This window comes from Megascapheus bottae, chromosome X (assembly GCF_031878675.1).
Source record: "Megascapheus bottae isolate mThoBot1 chromosome X, mThoBot2.hap1, whole genome shotgun sequence".
NCBI classification, from domain to species: Eukaryota; Metazoa; Chordata; class Mammalia; order Rodentia; family Geomyidae; genus Megascapheus; species Megascapheus bottae.
The window spans coordinates 51,926,125-51,943,243 of NC_143547.1; the positions used below are offsets into that span (position 1 = coordinate 51,926,125).

The following is a 17,119-nucleotide window of genomic DNA, read 5'->3' on the forward strand; positions in this document are numbered from 1 at the left end:
CAAACAAAAACAAAAACAAAACAAAGAGTACATTTTGAAAAATCTGAAATAAAGGCAGAAGGAATACAAAAACCAATTTTAATTTGGCTTACACCTGTAAAATTTACATATCAAATATATTACAAATATTTTAGAAAGTCATGAGAACTCAAAAGATGAAGGAAGGAGATAAAGTATAAAGAAAAGGAGAAAAGGAGGATGGGAGGGGTAGGGGGAGGGCAATGGGGACCAAGACATGAGAAAGGGTGTCAATGTTTGTGAAGTATTGCACCTTCTAGCTGGTGAATATAATGTAACCCTTCTACTAATTATAATAAAAATATAGGGAAAAAATAAAGGAAGATGGGAAGGAGGAAGGGAAGTCAGTTTTAAAATTGTTAGCGTGTTAGCACGTTAGCTTTAAAATTGTTACAAAGGCTTACAGTTATAGGAAATTATCATGTTGGTATTTACACGACTTGTGTGCTTACTGGGTAAGAAGGAGGATCGACTGGCTGTCTAAATGGCTCTGAATCTTCACGTTCATAAATGAGGCTCAACAGTTCTTTGCATTGTTTTCTCCATGCATCAGGATTTAACTTTGAAGATTGTCTTCTGCCTCGATATTTGACCTAGACATTAAAAAAATAACAATCTAACTCTTCATTGATATTCTCATATAACCCAAGTGTTCATGTATTTTGTAAATCAGAGGAAAACTATTTAAGGTATTTAGTTTTTAAAGTAGCCATTATTTTCCCTGGTAAATATTACACCAACAAAAACTAGGTATTGCTTTCATTCAAATGGCAGGAATTCAAATAGTCTTAAGAAAATCTGAACTGCAAATAAAAATAAATGCTTTCTCTTCAAGACATCAAATAAAGATAAATTCTGGGGAATACTTTCAGTACTTCAGCTGTTCTTTAAAATTATAAAGGTAATTTATTATACTTAGTATAAACTATGTGATATATACTGAATACCTGCTTTTCATTTACAAATCTAAAACCTTGGGGACTGACCTCTAATCACATGTCATTATCTCCACTGTCCTCATAAGAGTGAGGAAATATGAAAACTTGCACACAGATATCTCTAGACATCTCCTGTGTCCTTTTTTCCTATCATCCAAATGTGTATCCTTGCTTCACTGTCATAATAAATCTCAATGGTGATTTTTAATAGTTCTAGCACTTAACCAAATGTGAGTATGTCACTGGGATCCCCAGCACAGGAAGTCTGAAAAAGATTCTCAAAAATTCACTTCTCTACTTACTCTTCGTCCAGATGAAGTGCCAGGACCATCTGAATCTAAATCAACCATTTCTGTATCCTAAATTAAAGGGGATAGTAGGAGTTATGAAGTTACATTCAAAGGATTACCAACTTGATGAACATTCACAAATAAATGGCAAACATAATCATATATTGCTGTATTTTACTGGATCAGAACAAAGGCTTATGGAAAGAGACATGTCAAAATTTTGCATATTGAGTTTGAAAAGAAGGACATGGGGGAATAACTAAATAGATGTGTCATTAAGAATACAAACCCTTAGCCTAGTTTTAATTATGTTCTAAAATCTAAGTGCCAGTGATCGTATACAGAGATTCCCTCTTGAATACTTGTTTGTTAAATATGTAATTTGAAATATGATGCAAAAAATCAATGTTAATAAATTCTTTTAAAAAATTTAAACAACAACAACAAGATAAACAAAAAAATACAGAAATAAGGGAAAGAGGAGGGAGGGTAGAGAAAGAAGAAAGTATTCTATGTCATTCCCAGGTAATATAATGTAATTACAAAATATTCATAATTAATCATTATTTTAAGAAATGCATTTTTTCCCCAGGAAAAACACAAATGTGCACTAAATACAGGACCTACTGTGAGGACTGAGACACCTGTGTAATGTATATATTCTAAATAAATAAATATGCTTTAAGTATGGGGAAAGTGAAGGGCAAATTTGAGTTTTAACAGGTGAACTGTATAATTGGTATATGTTTTCCTTACAGCTAAGTGTTGTGTAAATGACATTAATTCATTTACGCTCAGTTATATATAGTGAATAAAATACGCAGTTATGTTTATTATGCTATGTAAATACCATTTCTCTTTTCTATATAGAGTATTTCGTTCCAAATACTGCAATATTTTGTATTTAGAACTACCTTACTAAAAGAAAGTAAGATCAGCACTGGAGATTATTAGAACAGATATAACAAATATGAATAACATCAGAACTAGAATTATTATGGTCATTTACCCCTCAGGTGAATTGTTTCCCAGTAAAGATTATGAAATAATGCTAATCAGTTTTAAAATATGGTTTTATGGGCCGGGAGTTTGCCTAGTGGTAAAGTGCTTGTCTAGCATGCACAAAGACCCAGATTCAATTCCTTGGTACCACATACATAGAAAAAAGCCGGAAGTGGTGCTGAGGCTCAAGTGGTAGAGCTCTAGCCTTGAGAAAGTCCAAGGACAGTGCTTAGACCCTGAGCTCAAGCCCAGGACTGGCAAAAATAAAATAAAATAAAATAAGATTTTTTTGAAAATAAGTTAGGTATGTGGATCTGTGGCAAAAGTGGGTGTGTGATAATCGAGAATACTAATTTCATTTCATTCACAAGAGACTGATGCACATTGACAAATTTTCAAAAATCAAGTAGCCTAATACTTGCTTGTTAAACACTTAATTTGAAATATGATGTGAATCAATGTTAATAAATTCTTTAAATAAAAAACAAATAGTGCTTCAAATGTATACTTTCAAAATAAAATAAAAATATCTGTAGAAGTCTATCTGAGTCACTGTTCTGAGGCCTACAAATTAAAAACTGTTGATTTCTCATCACTGAAAGCTACTGAGTCATACAGAATGACTGGCCATTTGTCTGTAAGGAAATCAGGCAGCACTACTTAATTTTTTGAGTAGTCCCCTTGAATAGGTTAAAGAATTTAATTTAAGATGCAGATATTCAACTAGCATCCAACATCTTTCTACTAGTCCTAGTCAATTACATTAACATGTAACATTTACTGTGCTTCCAAATAACAGAAAAAGAATTCATTCTTACTCATCCTGAAGTAATTCTTACCTCTTCTCCATCAGTACTGTTTAATTCTTCTGCTTTAATTTTATTATAAGTATCCAATATATCAGTGCAGCTCTGATCCCTAAGAAACAAGATAATTCAAAAATAATTTGAATATGTTTGAAACATCAGAAGCTAGTCTCTTTAACAGATTAAACTGTTTCTTACCCAATAAATCGAAGCAAGACATCTGTTACAATTTTGGCTGCTTTAACTATAGGACTATCTGGCTCATTGAAAGTCCGAGCATTATGCTCAATATAGCGCACCTCCCACATTAATGCTGATATTCTCCTATAAAAGAAAAAATATTCTGTTACCTTGGCTAATACATTTCAATTTCATTCTCAGAATATATTTAGGCACTCATATTAAGTTGGAAAAATTCCAATATATGAATGTTACAATATATATGCATAACTGATGTACACTGACAAGAGGGATGATAGTTTCCCACAGGCAGGAATTTTAAATCACTAGATGACCTATTAGAACTTAGAATAGGGGTGGGAATGTGGCTTAGTGGTAGGGTGCTTGCCTAGGTTGCATAAAGCCCAGTACCACATAAAACAGAAAAACTGAATTAGTACTATGGCCTTGAGCAAAAGAAACTCAGGGACAGTGCCCAGGCATTGAATTTAAGCCACAAGACTGGCAAAAAAGAAAGAATAGAATTCAGAACAGATCTAACTCAGCACATAGTGGGTAAAGAGTGACTTTGTAACAAAAAACATTTTGATAAAATCAGAATAAGATTTAGTTAATAAAGCATCAAGAAAAACAAGAAGCACTAGGAGAAACATAAGATTTTTACTTAGTTGTATTTATGCCATATATAATGTGATCAAAATGTATCCAGTTTCCCAATTGAAGAGACTGGAATATAGTTATAGAGGAGCAGATATAGATCAGAGCTTATTGCTACCTCCTAAAGCACCCCCACAGTCATTCCATCCCAACCAAAAACAAGGGAAAAATAAAAATAATAAATCTATTTAAAATAATCTAATAAAAATGTAATTAAAAGTTGATATAATTTTCAGTTTATTGTTTTATTTCATAAATTAATGTGTATCTATGATATACAAACCCTTAGTCTAATTTTGATTATGTTCTAAAAAATAAGTGCCAGTGATTGTAGAGATTCCCTTCTTGAATACTCGTTTGTTAAACATGTCATTTGAAATATGGTGTAAAAATCAATGTTAATAAATTCTAAGTTGATTCAAAGGATTGAAACATACTCCATATCAATGTAGCATTTTAATCATAAATTTACAAATCCCTTAATCCAGTTTTCTTTATTGTTGGGATAATGTATAGAGGGGTTATAGTTACATTGGTAAAGTAGTGGGTGCATTACTCCTCACACATCGATACCTCTTTCTCATGTTTTTGTCTCCATTTCCCTTCCCCACCCCAAAACCCCTTAATCCACTTTTAACAAAATAAAATTAACTATAGTTTTTGTTTCATACACAATTTGTGCTACTTCTTTTTTATCTCCTTGTCTTTATTACCCAATTATTAAACCTTGCAAAGGAGATAATCTACTAAGTAAAAGGAAAGTAGAGCTTCAAATTCTTAGAAGAAATTTTGAAGTGAGTGTACAGATGATTATTTTATAGATGATTATTTTGTGCTCTGGAAACAAAGATCTCTCTGGGTGCTCCTGGCTCATTCTTACAATCTCAGGAGACTGAGATCTGAGGATCATGGTATGAAGCCAGCGCAGGCAAGAAAAGTCCGTGAGACTCATCATCAATAAACTGAAAAAGTGGCATTGTGGCTCAAGCAGTAGAGCACTGGACTTGAGAAAAATTATCTGGATGGTGCACAGGTCCTGAGTTCAAGCCTTAGCACTGTAACAAATACACATGTGCATGCTGCACATATGCACAACACAGCTCAAAAGGGCAAGCACCCAAACTGACTTAAATGACAGAAGTAATCAAACCTGTAAAAGCGATTTTCAAGTCTCCGTCTGATGGTATTGAGGTCAGTTGGATAGGCAACTACAGTACAATACAAGGGGTAGGCACTGAGATCCACTGGAACAGCAAAAGGGCTGGCAAAATCTACAAAATTATCAAAATCAAAAAAAAAATCTTTTACAAGACACAAGACTTCATGCTAATGAATATTCATATGTAAACACGAAGGGAGGGGCAAGATACATTTCTGAAACAACATGAATCATTTTTATTCACCCACTGATCAGAAAATAGCTAGAGAGCCAAAATAATTCAAGAAAGAAAAAGACATTTATATCCCGGCCTTCATTATTATCCGTACCCCCAAAGTGTTGAAAAAGTTTATCAGTTACTACTTTAGCCAGGTATATAAAATGTTAATATTAAACTATAATCATTATGTCTCTTGAAATAAATGGGAATTATACAGTGATACAGTGAGGGAAGTATAAGCTCTATTTCCTTTTGTAGAACTTAGAATTCTGCTGGTTTTCTTAGCTCTCTTATATTCCCCTAATATTTTTTTAAAATTCACCGTACCCAGGGAAAGAAGATGGTTGATGCCCTGAATAACCCGTTCACACTCCTCATCTCTAGAATGAGCCCCCCACTCTCCTTCTTGGGGTTTGTACAGCAAAGCAGTTAGTTCTTCCTGGGACACAGGAATACCAGCACCAACTTCATCTGGAAAGGCAGCTAGATATAAGAAAATTTAGAAACAATTAGTTCCCATCATGATACTGCTGTTACTTTAATTTCACAAGAATTAGAATTATTTTTATCTGTTGTGAGGCTGTCCCCGAGCTTCTCTGTGCTCAAGGCTAGTGCTCCATCATTTGAGCTACAGGGCCACTTACAGTTTTCCAGTGGTTAATCGGAGATAAGTTTCACAGTGAGAATGCCTGGGCTGCCTTTGAACCGAGATCCTGAGATCTCAATCACCTGAGTAGCCAGGCTTATAGGCATGAGCCACTGATGCTCGGTTACAATAGATTTTTAAAGTATAATACTGGAGGGGGGTTGCAGACACACAAACAGAGGCAGAAGAGTGAACAAATGCAGTTATTATATTCAATGTACATTAGGTAAAAATGAACTATGTAGCTTTACAGTAGGGCTGGGAGGAGTGCCATTCATTAATATATACATATAACTTGACTTATGGAATTAAAACCTCTTTTTTGAGGGTAATGGTTTGGTCATGGGGCTTGAACTCTGGGCCTCAACGCTGTCCCTGAGCACTTCAGCTCAAGGCTACCACCCTACCCCTAGAGCCACAATGCACTTCTGGTTTTCTGGCGGTTAGTTGAAGACTCTGCCGGGTTTTGGTGCCCAGGTTGGCTTCGAACTGTGATCCTCAGATATCTCAGCCTTCTGAGTAGCTAGGATTATGGGCATGAGCCACCTCCCCCCACATAAAACTTTTTACTCTTAATATAATAAATTTAAAATAAATTTAAAAAGTTTATTACTTCCTTCTGGAATTGGTTCCATATCCCAAGGGCTCATCTTTTCTCTCTCATTATTGTCCCAGCTATAAAAAAAAGATGACACAAATCAAATTCATAAGCATTTACTTTCATATACTAGCTAAGTTGCATGAGTTTTTAGGCATGACATTTAAAAAGTACAATGATGTTTAAGCAGTAATGAATCTCTAGGTAAAACAAAACATAGCCTATCAATATGAAACTCACTGAGCAATAAGTCTACAATTGGCATTTTCTGTTGATGTTCCAAGCAAGCATATATGTAGTATTAATCGATGGAATGAATACAAGATATATCTTTTCACCTTACTTTCAAGTGAAGAGTTTATTTAATGGAGTATCATTCATTTTTATGTCTGCAATATGAAAAGTTTATAAGGTATTCCTTACAACATAAACAAGTTTCTATCATTCTTATAAAACTCCATTCAGTAGGAATCTTATAACACTGGGATTTCAAGAATTAAAGTAAATATTGCGAAGAAAATAATATCACAGAAGAATCTAGTCACATCACCTCCATTAGAATTTACAACATTAAACAAAAGAGTATTGTAATAATATTCAGTGCTGTATTCCAGCACTAAAATTTATTTTAAATATTAAGGTGATTTTAGTGTTCTCCATGAAAGATAGCTTCAATTCATATCTAAAAGTAGAGTTATGGGGCCAGGAGTTTGGCCTAGTGGTAAAGTGCCTGCCTAGCATGCACGAAGACCCGGGTTTGATTCCTTGGTACCACATACACAGGAAAAGGCCGGAAGTGGTGCTGAGGCTCAAGTGGTAGAGCTCTAGCCTTGAGAAATCCCAAGGACAGAGTTCAGTCTCTGAGCTCAAGCCCAGGACTGGCAAAAAAAAGTAGTTACTTAAGAGAAAATGCAGACAGGGGGCCAGGAGCATGCTTGTCTAGCATGCACAAAGCCCTGGGTTCAATCCTCTGGAACCACATATACAGAAAATGCTGGAAGTGGTGCTATGGCTCACGTGGCAAGGTGCTAGCCTTGAGAAAAAATTGTCCATGCCCTGAGTTCAAGCCCCAGGACTGGCAAAGAAAAGAAAAAAAAGAAAAAGAAAATGCAGACAGCAGAGATGTAGCAGTATCTTTAGTTCAGTAGGTCAACAGTTTCGTCATCAAATTCTGCTCAACATGTATTCTTTTATTCCTTCAAGTACAGTTATTGTAAGACTACTAAGTCAGAAAAAAGTTATATCTGATAGGATTTATTGTAAGGCCATAACACAAAACTACTATTATTTTAAGAAAAAAAGAGTCTTAACAACTATACTTACTGAACACTGTAACACTGGAATGAGCTATCAGGATACTCTGGTTGAAAAGGCTGCTGACTCTCCACAGTTCCAAACCACCAGGCATCATCTATTATACTTCGGAATCTATCACCTATAATGTTTTGAAAAATTCTTAAGAAGGTACTTTTGAAAGTAACAGCATTATTTCCATCTAATTGATAGTTTTCTTTAATACAAAGCAGCAGTAAATCTAGCATTATCAGGTATTTCAAACTGAGGTTTCCAGGTAAGTCAAGCTTACTAAAATCTGTAAAAACGGTTTGGATTTTTAGGTGGAAAAAAGTCTACAATACACCACGTATGTCCATGTCTTCATCTCTTTTTTTGCCAGTCCTGGGCTTAGAGCTCAGAGAGTGAGCACTGTCCTTGGACTTTCTTACAGCCAGAGCTCTACCACTTGAGCCTCAGCACCACTTCTGGCTTTTTTTCTATGTATGTGGTACTGAGGAAGTGAACCCGGGTCTTCGTGCATGCTAGGCAAGCACTCTACCACTAGGTCAAACTCCTAGACTATCTTCATCTTTTGATGAGCATGCATTAATTGTGCAGGAAGGGGGGGAGGTATTTAGACATATCACACATCTTAATCTCTGTACACATCCTAATCTCTGTACACCTCTGTTGTGCACCCAGATTCCATCTTAAATCGTTTGCAATGGGTTTCACTGTTTCAATTCCATATATACAAATAAACTAAGCTAAGCATACTCATCCCCATTCTCCCACTGCATTAGGCCTCCCAGCTCCTGTATCCAGCCTATTTTATTCTTCCATAATTCATTACTTAGAGTGTACTGATGGCAACAATGCTTTTATTATGGTGTTGTAGATATACATATATTGTGTTTTCCTTTGTACAACCATATTTCAATAGCTTCATCCATGTCTTCTTAAACAATGCTACCAAATGTAGTTTTAACTTTTGTCAATCACTGTGGGTAAGCATTAGATATAGTCCTTATTGAATTATATATTATATGCATATTAATGTTTCTTTTCTTACCTTTTGACCTGAGACAAATATTCATGACTTGAAACAAATATTCACGATAAGTATGACTTCACTGACATATTTGACAATAGAAATGTTTCAGAATTTCAATTTCTCAGATTTGGACCATTTGCATAGACTTTACTAGAAGAACATCTTTCATCCGAAAATGTAAAATGCTAAATTAAACACGCTATTCAGAAAGTTTTGGATTTTGGAGAACTATTAGTATTTAGAAAAGGAATGATGAACCCGCACTAATCTTCTACCTATAAATAGCTTAAGAAGTACAGAAACAAACTACCCTGAACAAAAAAAAGCTTTTCGTGCATGTTTTTATAAAAGAGAATTCTCCAAGAAAGCATAGGAGAGGAAAGAGAGATACTGAAGGATAAAGGGAACTGAAAAAGGTTATTGTGCATATATGACAATAGCACAGTGAAATCCACCATAGTCAAAAGAGGGAGAGGTAGAAGGGGGAAAAAAGGAAACTTGGTGTAAAAGCTTTTTATTTTTCCCTCCTGCCTGGGTGCTGGTGCTTAAATACTGGGCCTGGGTTCTATTCCTGAGACTTATTTATTTGGCCAATCCTGGCTTGGAACTCAGGGCCAGACCACTGTCCTTGGACTTTCTCAAGGTGAGAGCTCTATCTCTTGAGCCACAGCAGCACTTCCAGTTTTCTTCTATGTATGTGGTACCAAGGAAGTGAACCCAGGTCTTCATGCACGCTAGGCAAATTCCCAGCCCCCCTGAGATCATTTCTGTTCAAAGCTAGGGCTAACATAGGACTTTCCTGCCCACAATGGCTTTGAACCACAATCCTCAGAGCTCAGCCTCCTGCGTAGCTAGGATATAGTTATAAGTCACAGGCAAGGGTCTAGAGTGAATATTTAAGGTGGGTGCACTGAATGTACATATGAAATTATCACAATGAAATCTCCTTGTATTATAAGTGTGTGCTACTTCAAAACTAACTTTAAATTCCTGGAAGATAAAGAAATAAAATTTAAAAAACGTAATTCACACCATCACCTGGAATAAATAAAAAATTAAAAATACTAAAATACTGCCAGTCACTGTAGCTCACACCTATGACCCTAGCTACTCAGGATGCTATGATTTGGGGACTCTTGTTCAAAGCCAGCCCAAACATAAAGGTTTATGAGATTCTTATCTCCAGTTAACAATCAAAATGCCAGAAAGGATCTGTGGCTAAAGTGGTAGAATGCTATACTTGAGTGAGAAAACTAAGGGAAGGTACCCAGGCCCTGAGCTCAAGCCTCGGCAAAAAACATACACAAAAAACTAAATATTAAATAAACATTTACTTATTAGTATTAGCATGTATTAGGTACCATTATAAGTGCTTTCTATAAGTCATTTCTACTAAAAACATATTCAATACCAAGTAACCAGTAACAGCCAGAGTAAAGATTCTAAGTCAGGCTGAGGAGCAATCCACCCCAAATTACATATATACTACAGCTTCAAAAAATTATTTTTGTGTCAGTCTTGGGACTTGAACTCAGGGCATTGACACTGTCCCTGAGCTTCTTTTGCTCAAGGGTAGCACTACCAATTGAGCTATAGCTCTACTTTTGGCAGGCTGGCGTTGAATTGTGATACTTAGATCTCAGTCCTTTGAGAAGTTAGGATTATAGGCATGAGGCCCCAACAAACAGCTACAAAAGCATTTTTAATTATATATACATATATAAATGTGTAAAAGACATTGGATATTTCAGAGAATGATTTAAACTATAAACACTTTTGAATTTTTCCTTTACATTTTTGTCATACTACTCTTTCTAGTAAGAAAACAGAGGCTGGGCGCAGCGGTTCACCTCTGTAATCCCAGCTACGCAGGATGCTGAGATCTGAGGATTGCATTTCACAGCCAGACCGGGGACAAAAAGTCCTGAGATTCTTATCTACAATTAACCACCATAAGATGGGAAGTGGTACTATGGCTCTGGAGACATGGTGGTAGCCTTGAGCTGGAGAGCTCAAGGAAAATGCCCAGGCCAGAGTCCAAATCCCATCTATCTCTCTCTCTCTCACTCTCTCTCTCTCTCTCTCTCTCTCTCTCTCTCTCTCTCTCTCTCTCTCTCTCTCCACACACACACACACACACACACACACACACACACACACACGAAAGTATAGGAACAAGAATGAGATAGAATAGAAACAGGGAGGTAAACATAAAAGGAGGAAAAGAGTGAAAGAGAAAACTAGAATCGACAAAATATAGTTAAGTGTCGAAATATACAAATAATTCAATTTTCTTATGTTTCCAATGTTTCATTTATAATTCCATATAGAACAATAGATAACATCCAATTCTGTATAGTCATTAGTCTGTACTTGTGCATACTTAAGAAATGTAAATACTTATAGATAATAAATGGTCTGGCCAGGCCTGGTGGCTCTTAACCATAATCCTAGCTACTGGGGAGGCTGAAATCTGAAGACCACAGTTTGAAGCCAGCCCAGGTAGGAAATTTCACAAGATTCTTATCCCCAGTTAACCATCAAAAATCTGGATGAGTGGGCCAGGAGTTTGGCCTAGTGGTTAAAGTGCTTGGCTAGCATGCATGAAGACCCGGGTTTGATTCCTTGGTACCACATACATAGAAAAAAGCCGGAAGTGGTGCTGAGGCTCAAGTGGTAGAGCTCTAGCCTTGAGAAAGTCCAAGGACATTGCTCAGGCCCTGAGCTCAAGCCCAGGACTGGCCAAAAAAAATCTGGATGATAAACTATAACTCAGGTGGTGGAGAGCAAGCCTTCAATGAAAAATCACAGGGAGAATGCCCCAGGACCAGCACCAAAATACGTTATGTGATTGTGGTCTCTTCAGCTCTTGTCTCATATGATGAGATAACTAATGTTAAATTGTACAGTGTAGCCTAAGGCTACTACATGAGAATTAAGTGAACATATTAACTGTAATAGTCAGCTGGTTAAAAGGAAGACAGCTAAGTGATCAATAGGTCCAACACATAAGCTAAACTTCATCCATATCATTAGATGAAGTGGGATGGTCTAACATTTCTGATTCAAAATGAAGGGCAATTTTAAAAACTATAAAGTAAGAATGGGGAGCACGATGCTTATTGTAGCACTATTTACCATAGAGAAGACCTGGAATCAACCTAGATGCCCCTCAGTAGGGGATTGGATCAAGAATATGTGGTACTTATACACAATGGAATTCTGTGCTGCCATCAGAAAAAAAGACATCGCTCCATTTGTAAGGAAATATGATTTTTATTCCAAGTCTTTGCATTAAGTAAGCCAGACCCAAAGGAACATAGGCTCCATGGTTTCCCTCATTTCTAATAATTAGTACACATCTAGTACTCTACAAGCAGAGGTTTACAGTAGCTCAAAACCTTAGGTTCATAAGGTCAGATAGGATAAGACTAAATGAAAGGATCTCTAGGATATGGAAACAAGAGCTTTATCTTGTATGATCATTCTTCTTAATGTACTATGTTATTTCTCTTCTCTTCTTTTTCCCTTTGGTTAATCTCATATTGTTACTGTATCTGACTTTGTTACCTGGTATATTGTACATACATTTGTTTATTTGAAATAGGAAAGGGAAGGGGGGAAAACAAGATTATTGGGAGGGGGTAAGTGGAGGCAGATGGGGAAAAAAACATGAGAAGGGGTATTAATGTGTAAGAAGCAATGCACATACTACCTGGCAAATGTAACTGTAACCCCTCTATATATTACCCTGACAATAAAAAAATAATAAAGTGAGAGTAGGAATGAAGGGAAATCATGGCATGTATTACACTCTTGGCAATTATCACTTAAATATAAATGAAAAAGCACTAATTTTCCTATATTGGCTAAGAGATTAGACAAATTTTCCAGTTCAGTGTTACTTTAGTTTTAATTTATATGTAAAAATGTTGCTCTATCTTAGATTTAATACTTATTAATTGGCAATTTCATACTTACCAATCTGCCAGTTCCTTTCTTTGGCTTCATTATAAAACTGATGTAGCACAAGGAAATCAATGACATCTGGCATATCATGATATCTATACAGAAAATAAAGCATGGTAGACTCAATATAGAACAATACCTTTTTTTTTGGCCATTGGGTTTGAACTCATGACCTAGGCACTGTCATTGAAAGTTTTTGTTTAAGGCTAGCACTCTACCACTGGAGCCCTATCTTCACTTCTAGTTTTCTCACGGTAAACTGGAAATTCCACTCTCATGGAAACTTTTTAGCCTGGGGTGGCTTCAAATCACAATCCTTAGATCTCAGCCTCTTGAGTAGCTAGGCAGTGTGAGCCACTAGGTTACGGCACATTAAAGATTTTTTTTACAAGAAGAGTATAAACAAATATTTCCATTCCCTTAAATTTTAAATTCAGTGTTAGGAAAAGAACCATTATTATTCTTACTATTATAAAGCGATATATTACAGCAACTATATAATTCAAGCATACTAGCATGCCCTTAGAAGTTTTTTTAATTCTAAATTTTTTTTAGTTCTTAAATCTTTAGGAATATATATAAGCATACTAGCATGCACACACACATGCGCGCGTGTGTTGCCAGTTTGGGCAACAAAGTTCAAGAGACTCTCAATCAACCATCAGAAAATGGGAAGTGGAGCTGTGGCTTAAGTGACCGCATGATAACCTTGACCAAAGGAGCTCAGGAACATCGCCCAAGCCCAAGCCCCTCAAATGACAGTTCTCCCAAAAAACACTAACTCTGTACTAATGCTATAGAATTTTTCCCACCAGTACTGTAATCTGCAGAATGAAGTGAGTATTAATATATATACCCACACACAGAACCACAAACATGTACTCACTTAATGGAAAATGACTCTCCAGTCATTTTGCCAGAAATGGGGTCCAGAAATGCAAGCTTCAAACAGCATAGTGTAGGTGGTCCCACCTCATACTTGATACCTACAATCTTAACAAATTCTTGTTCCTGTACAGGAAAATACCAACAATTTATTTACAATAAAAATAAATTACCTAACGTCTACATGATATGCCATTATTATTTTAACAACTTGAGAATTATCTGAATACTCACCAAATGCCAGGGACTACATTGAGTGTCAAAGGTAATAAAATCAAATATAAACAGGATTCTTTAGGTAAAATTTCCAAAATTCATGTCCCTGTTCTCTCTCTCTCTCTCTCTCTCTCTCTCTCTCTCTCTCTCTCTCTCTCTCTCTCTCTCTCTCTCTCTCTCTCTCTCTCATGCTAAGCAAGCACTCTACCACTAGACCATATTCTTAGGCCCCAAAACCCTCTTATTTTTTTCAAGTCTTGGGGCTTGAACTCGGGGCCTGGGCATTACCGTTGGACACTTCTTGCTCAATGCTAGCACTCTGCCGCTTGAGCCACAGTACCACTTCCACCTTTTTCCTATGTATGTGGTACCGAGGAATCGAACTTGGGTCTTTGTGCATGCCAGGCAAACACTCTACCACTAGGCTACACTCCCAGTCCCTCAAACCCTCATCTTATAGAAACAAATTCTATTGGTCTCATGTACAGTACAGTCATATAATCTTAAAAAAAAAAGAGCTCCCCAAGGTCAGTAGGCTGTCTAGTTTTAAAAACAACAACATCAAAAACAAAAAAACCTCCCATCACTAGCAGAAATATAATATATAAGCACCTATAAGCGCATGCACGTGTGTGTGTGTGATCATATCTGTATCTGTGCATGCATGTATGGGTTTGAGATGACAGAGTTTTGAATCTGTACAGTGCCAACAATCTTGGACATTATTTAATACATTTAAGACTACTGATTCTCGTGGGACTTGATTATAAGAACTTGATTAAAGTCACACATTAGCATAAGCAATGGTAGGATTGAAAATTCAGTCTTATTCCAAAGCCTAGTCTTATAGCACACACATGCAACATCCTACAATTTATGAGAGCCACAGTTAGGATTAGAAATAACAAATTCTGTTTTACACATTCCCTTGATTCTTAAAACTAAATTCAATTTTCACTTGACTCATAATAGTTGTCAGCCATATGGCTCGTGATACTGAAACACATAAACTTAAATATGTGTATCTCTATGCAATTATATATAAATGAATGAACTTATCTATGGAAAGACAGTACCTTGAAATAAAACAGACATATCTACTTTGCTAAACCTTATATAGCTACATAGGTACTATATTAATAGAGATAATCCAATGAAGGGTCGCCTGTTTCTAGGCTTCTTATGGCTTGTAACTTTTGAGATATTCTAAAATGTGGAGAATCTTGAGAACGTTTACTGTTTGCAGAGACTGAGTCTCTATATACAGAATTTCTGATAGAATAATATTCATATACTTGCTTTGGTGTGGACTCCAGGACCTAAATCTCAAAGAAATGTCAAATAATCAATGCAGTAAGACAGTGTATATATTTCTGAAATTTTTATCATATTTAAGCAAGGCTACTTATATATCAATTTACCTTACACAATGAACAGTGAATTAGTCATGAAACTGAGAAAAGGCTCAAGTGTAAAGTAGCAAACCTAAAGCTCTATAGTTCATGGCTTATGAATATGGCGAACTTACCCTAAGATCCATCTTGTTCCATGGCTGCTTTTGCAAATTAACACTGTATATTTTTGCTTTCCTTACAGCCCTCACATAAGCTTCATGTCCTTGCCTAAAATAAATAAGCTAAAACAGAAAACATAAGGCTTTATTCAGTACCATTCTATTTAGCTATTCTTCAACATCCTCTTCTGTTTGCAGAATACAATTAGTTCCAAAAACCTTTGTTCAATAAAGGTACTGTACCCATCAAATTATCTTTACTCAGTACTCATTTGTATGGAATCATGGGCTAAATACAACATCGTATGAACTCAAAAATGGTTATAAAGAGTGAAACGGAGAGTCCCTTATCAGAGAGTATACTGAATCTTGTTTTGAGTAACTTTTAAAATAAATTCAACTTTGCTTCTATTCTATCTCTTAAAACAGGTAATAATATTACTAAAAAAAACATTTCTAATAGGATTAAAAATTTTTAGTTCTAAAGTCTTACCTTGAATGAAAAGAAATATTTTAATAAGATCTAAAGAAAATCAGCAACTAATCTTATTCATCAGGCTGACAATTACAAGATACCTTTTTTTTGCCAGTTCTGAGGCTTGAACTCAGGGCCTGAGTGTTGTCCTTGGGCTTTCTCAAGGCTAGAACTCTACCACTTGCGCCAAAGCACAATGTCCAGCTTTTTCTTTCCTATGCATGTGGTACTGCAGATTCAAACCTGGGTCTACGTGCATACTAGGCAAGTACTCTACCACTAGGCCAAACTCCCAACCCAAGATACCTTTCATATCTAAGGTAATTACAAAACAATATTCATATTACTTTAATTGGTCCCAAGGTTTTAGAACTTATTTAAGAGTATTTTTATTTATCTTTGTGGGTCATGGGGCTTGAACTCTGGGCCTGGGTGCTGTCCCTGAGCTCTTCAGATCAAGGCTGGTGCTCTACCCTTTGAGTCACAGCCCCACTTTCCATTTTCTAGTGATTTATTGGAGATAAGAGTCTTAAATTCTTTAGTGTCTGGGGAAAACCTCAATCTTCAGATCTAAGCCTCCTGAGTAGCTAGGATTATAAGTGTGAGGCATCATGACCAGGTATGATTTGCTTCTTTTTTATTCTAATGATAGTATGATGTACCCACTGCTAATCTTAAAATGGGTGAAGATTTGAGCAATCAGAATTTAATGATTAATACAATGTTACTATAATTTCAATTATAAAATTAATTTTAATTTTAGGTACAATATTAACTTTATTTTCTTCTGATTTCACCAACATCAAGAAATATACAATAGAACAGAGGAGCAAAGATTGGAGTTATGTAATTTTACTAGAACAGTATGAATGTCCTAAGAGTAATTAATCTAAGTGTTCTTGTTAAAGAGTAACAAATTACCTCATCTCCCATCTGTGGAACAAACGGGGAACGACGTGGTATGGTATCTAATATCCACTGTGGAGCAAACCATTCTTCATTGGGCTCACCTGCCATAGAAACTAAACCTCCTTTCTAAAACATAAAGATATTTACAATTTACAGTGTTTGTGTAAACATAGCTCATAAATACTTAAGCAAGAACAGTATGAAAAATAGCAGATTAAAAATGTCAGGTTACTAAAAACCTACAGCGTACAAATCTTAAACAATTTTTTTTTGCCAGTCCTGGGGCTTGAGCTCAGGACCTGAGCACTG

At 35.9% G+C, this 17,119-nt stretch overlaps 1 protein-coding gene across 1 annotated transcript in view; it reads right to left on the reverse strand.

The window, feature by feature from the left end:
* The window catches only part of Brwd3 (bromodomain and WD repeat domain containing 3), a 109,632-nt gene that overhangs the window by 15,326 nt on the left and 77,187 nt on the right, over positions 1-17,119 (reverse strand). Inside the window, exons 24-35 of the mRNA XM_090326591.1 lie at positions 16,823-16,936; positions 15,442-15,549; positions 13,699-13,823; positions 12,825-12,907; positions 7,838-7,949; positions 6,530-6,591; positions 5,598-5,753; positions 5,042-5,162; positions 3,253-3,378; positions 3,088-3,166; positions 1,259-1,315; positions 471-611 (exon numbers count right to left, since the gene is read on the reverse strand). Of these exons, the coding sequence (XP_090182717.1) occupies positions 471-611; positions 1,259-1,315; positions 3,088-3,166; positions 3,253-3,378; positions 5,042-5,162; positions 5,598-5,753; positions 6,530-6,591; positions 7,838-7,949; positions 12,825-12,907; positions 13,699-13,823; positions 15,442-15,549; positions 16,823-16,936 (1,284 nt within the window). The remainder of the gene's footprint in view (positions 1-470; positions 612-1,258; positions 1,316-3,087; positions 3,167-3,252; positions 3,379-5,041; positions 5,163-5,597; positions 5,754-6,529; positions 6,592-7,837; positions 7,950-12,824; positions 12,908-13,698; positions 13,824-15,441; positions 15,550-16,822; positions 16,937-17,119) is intronic.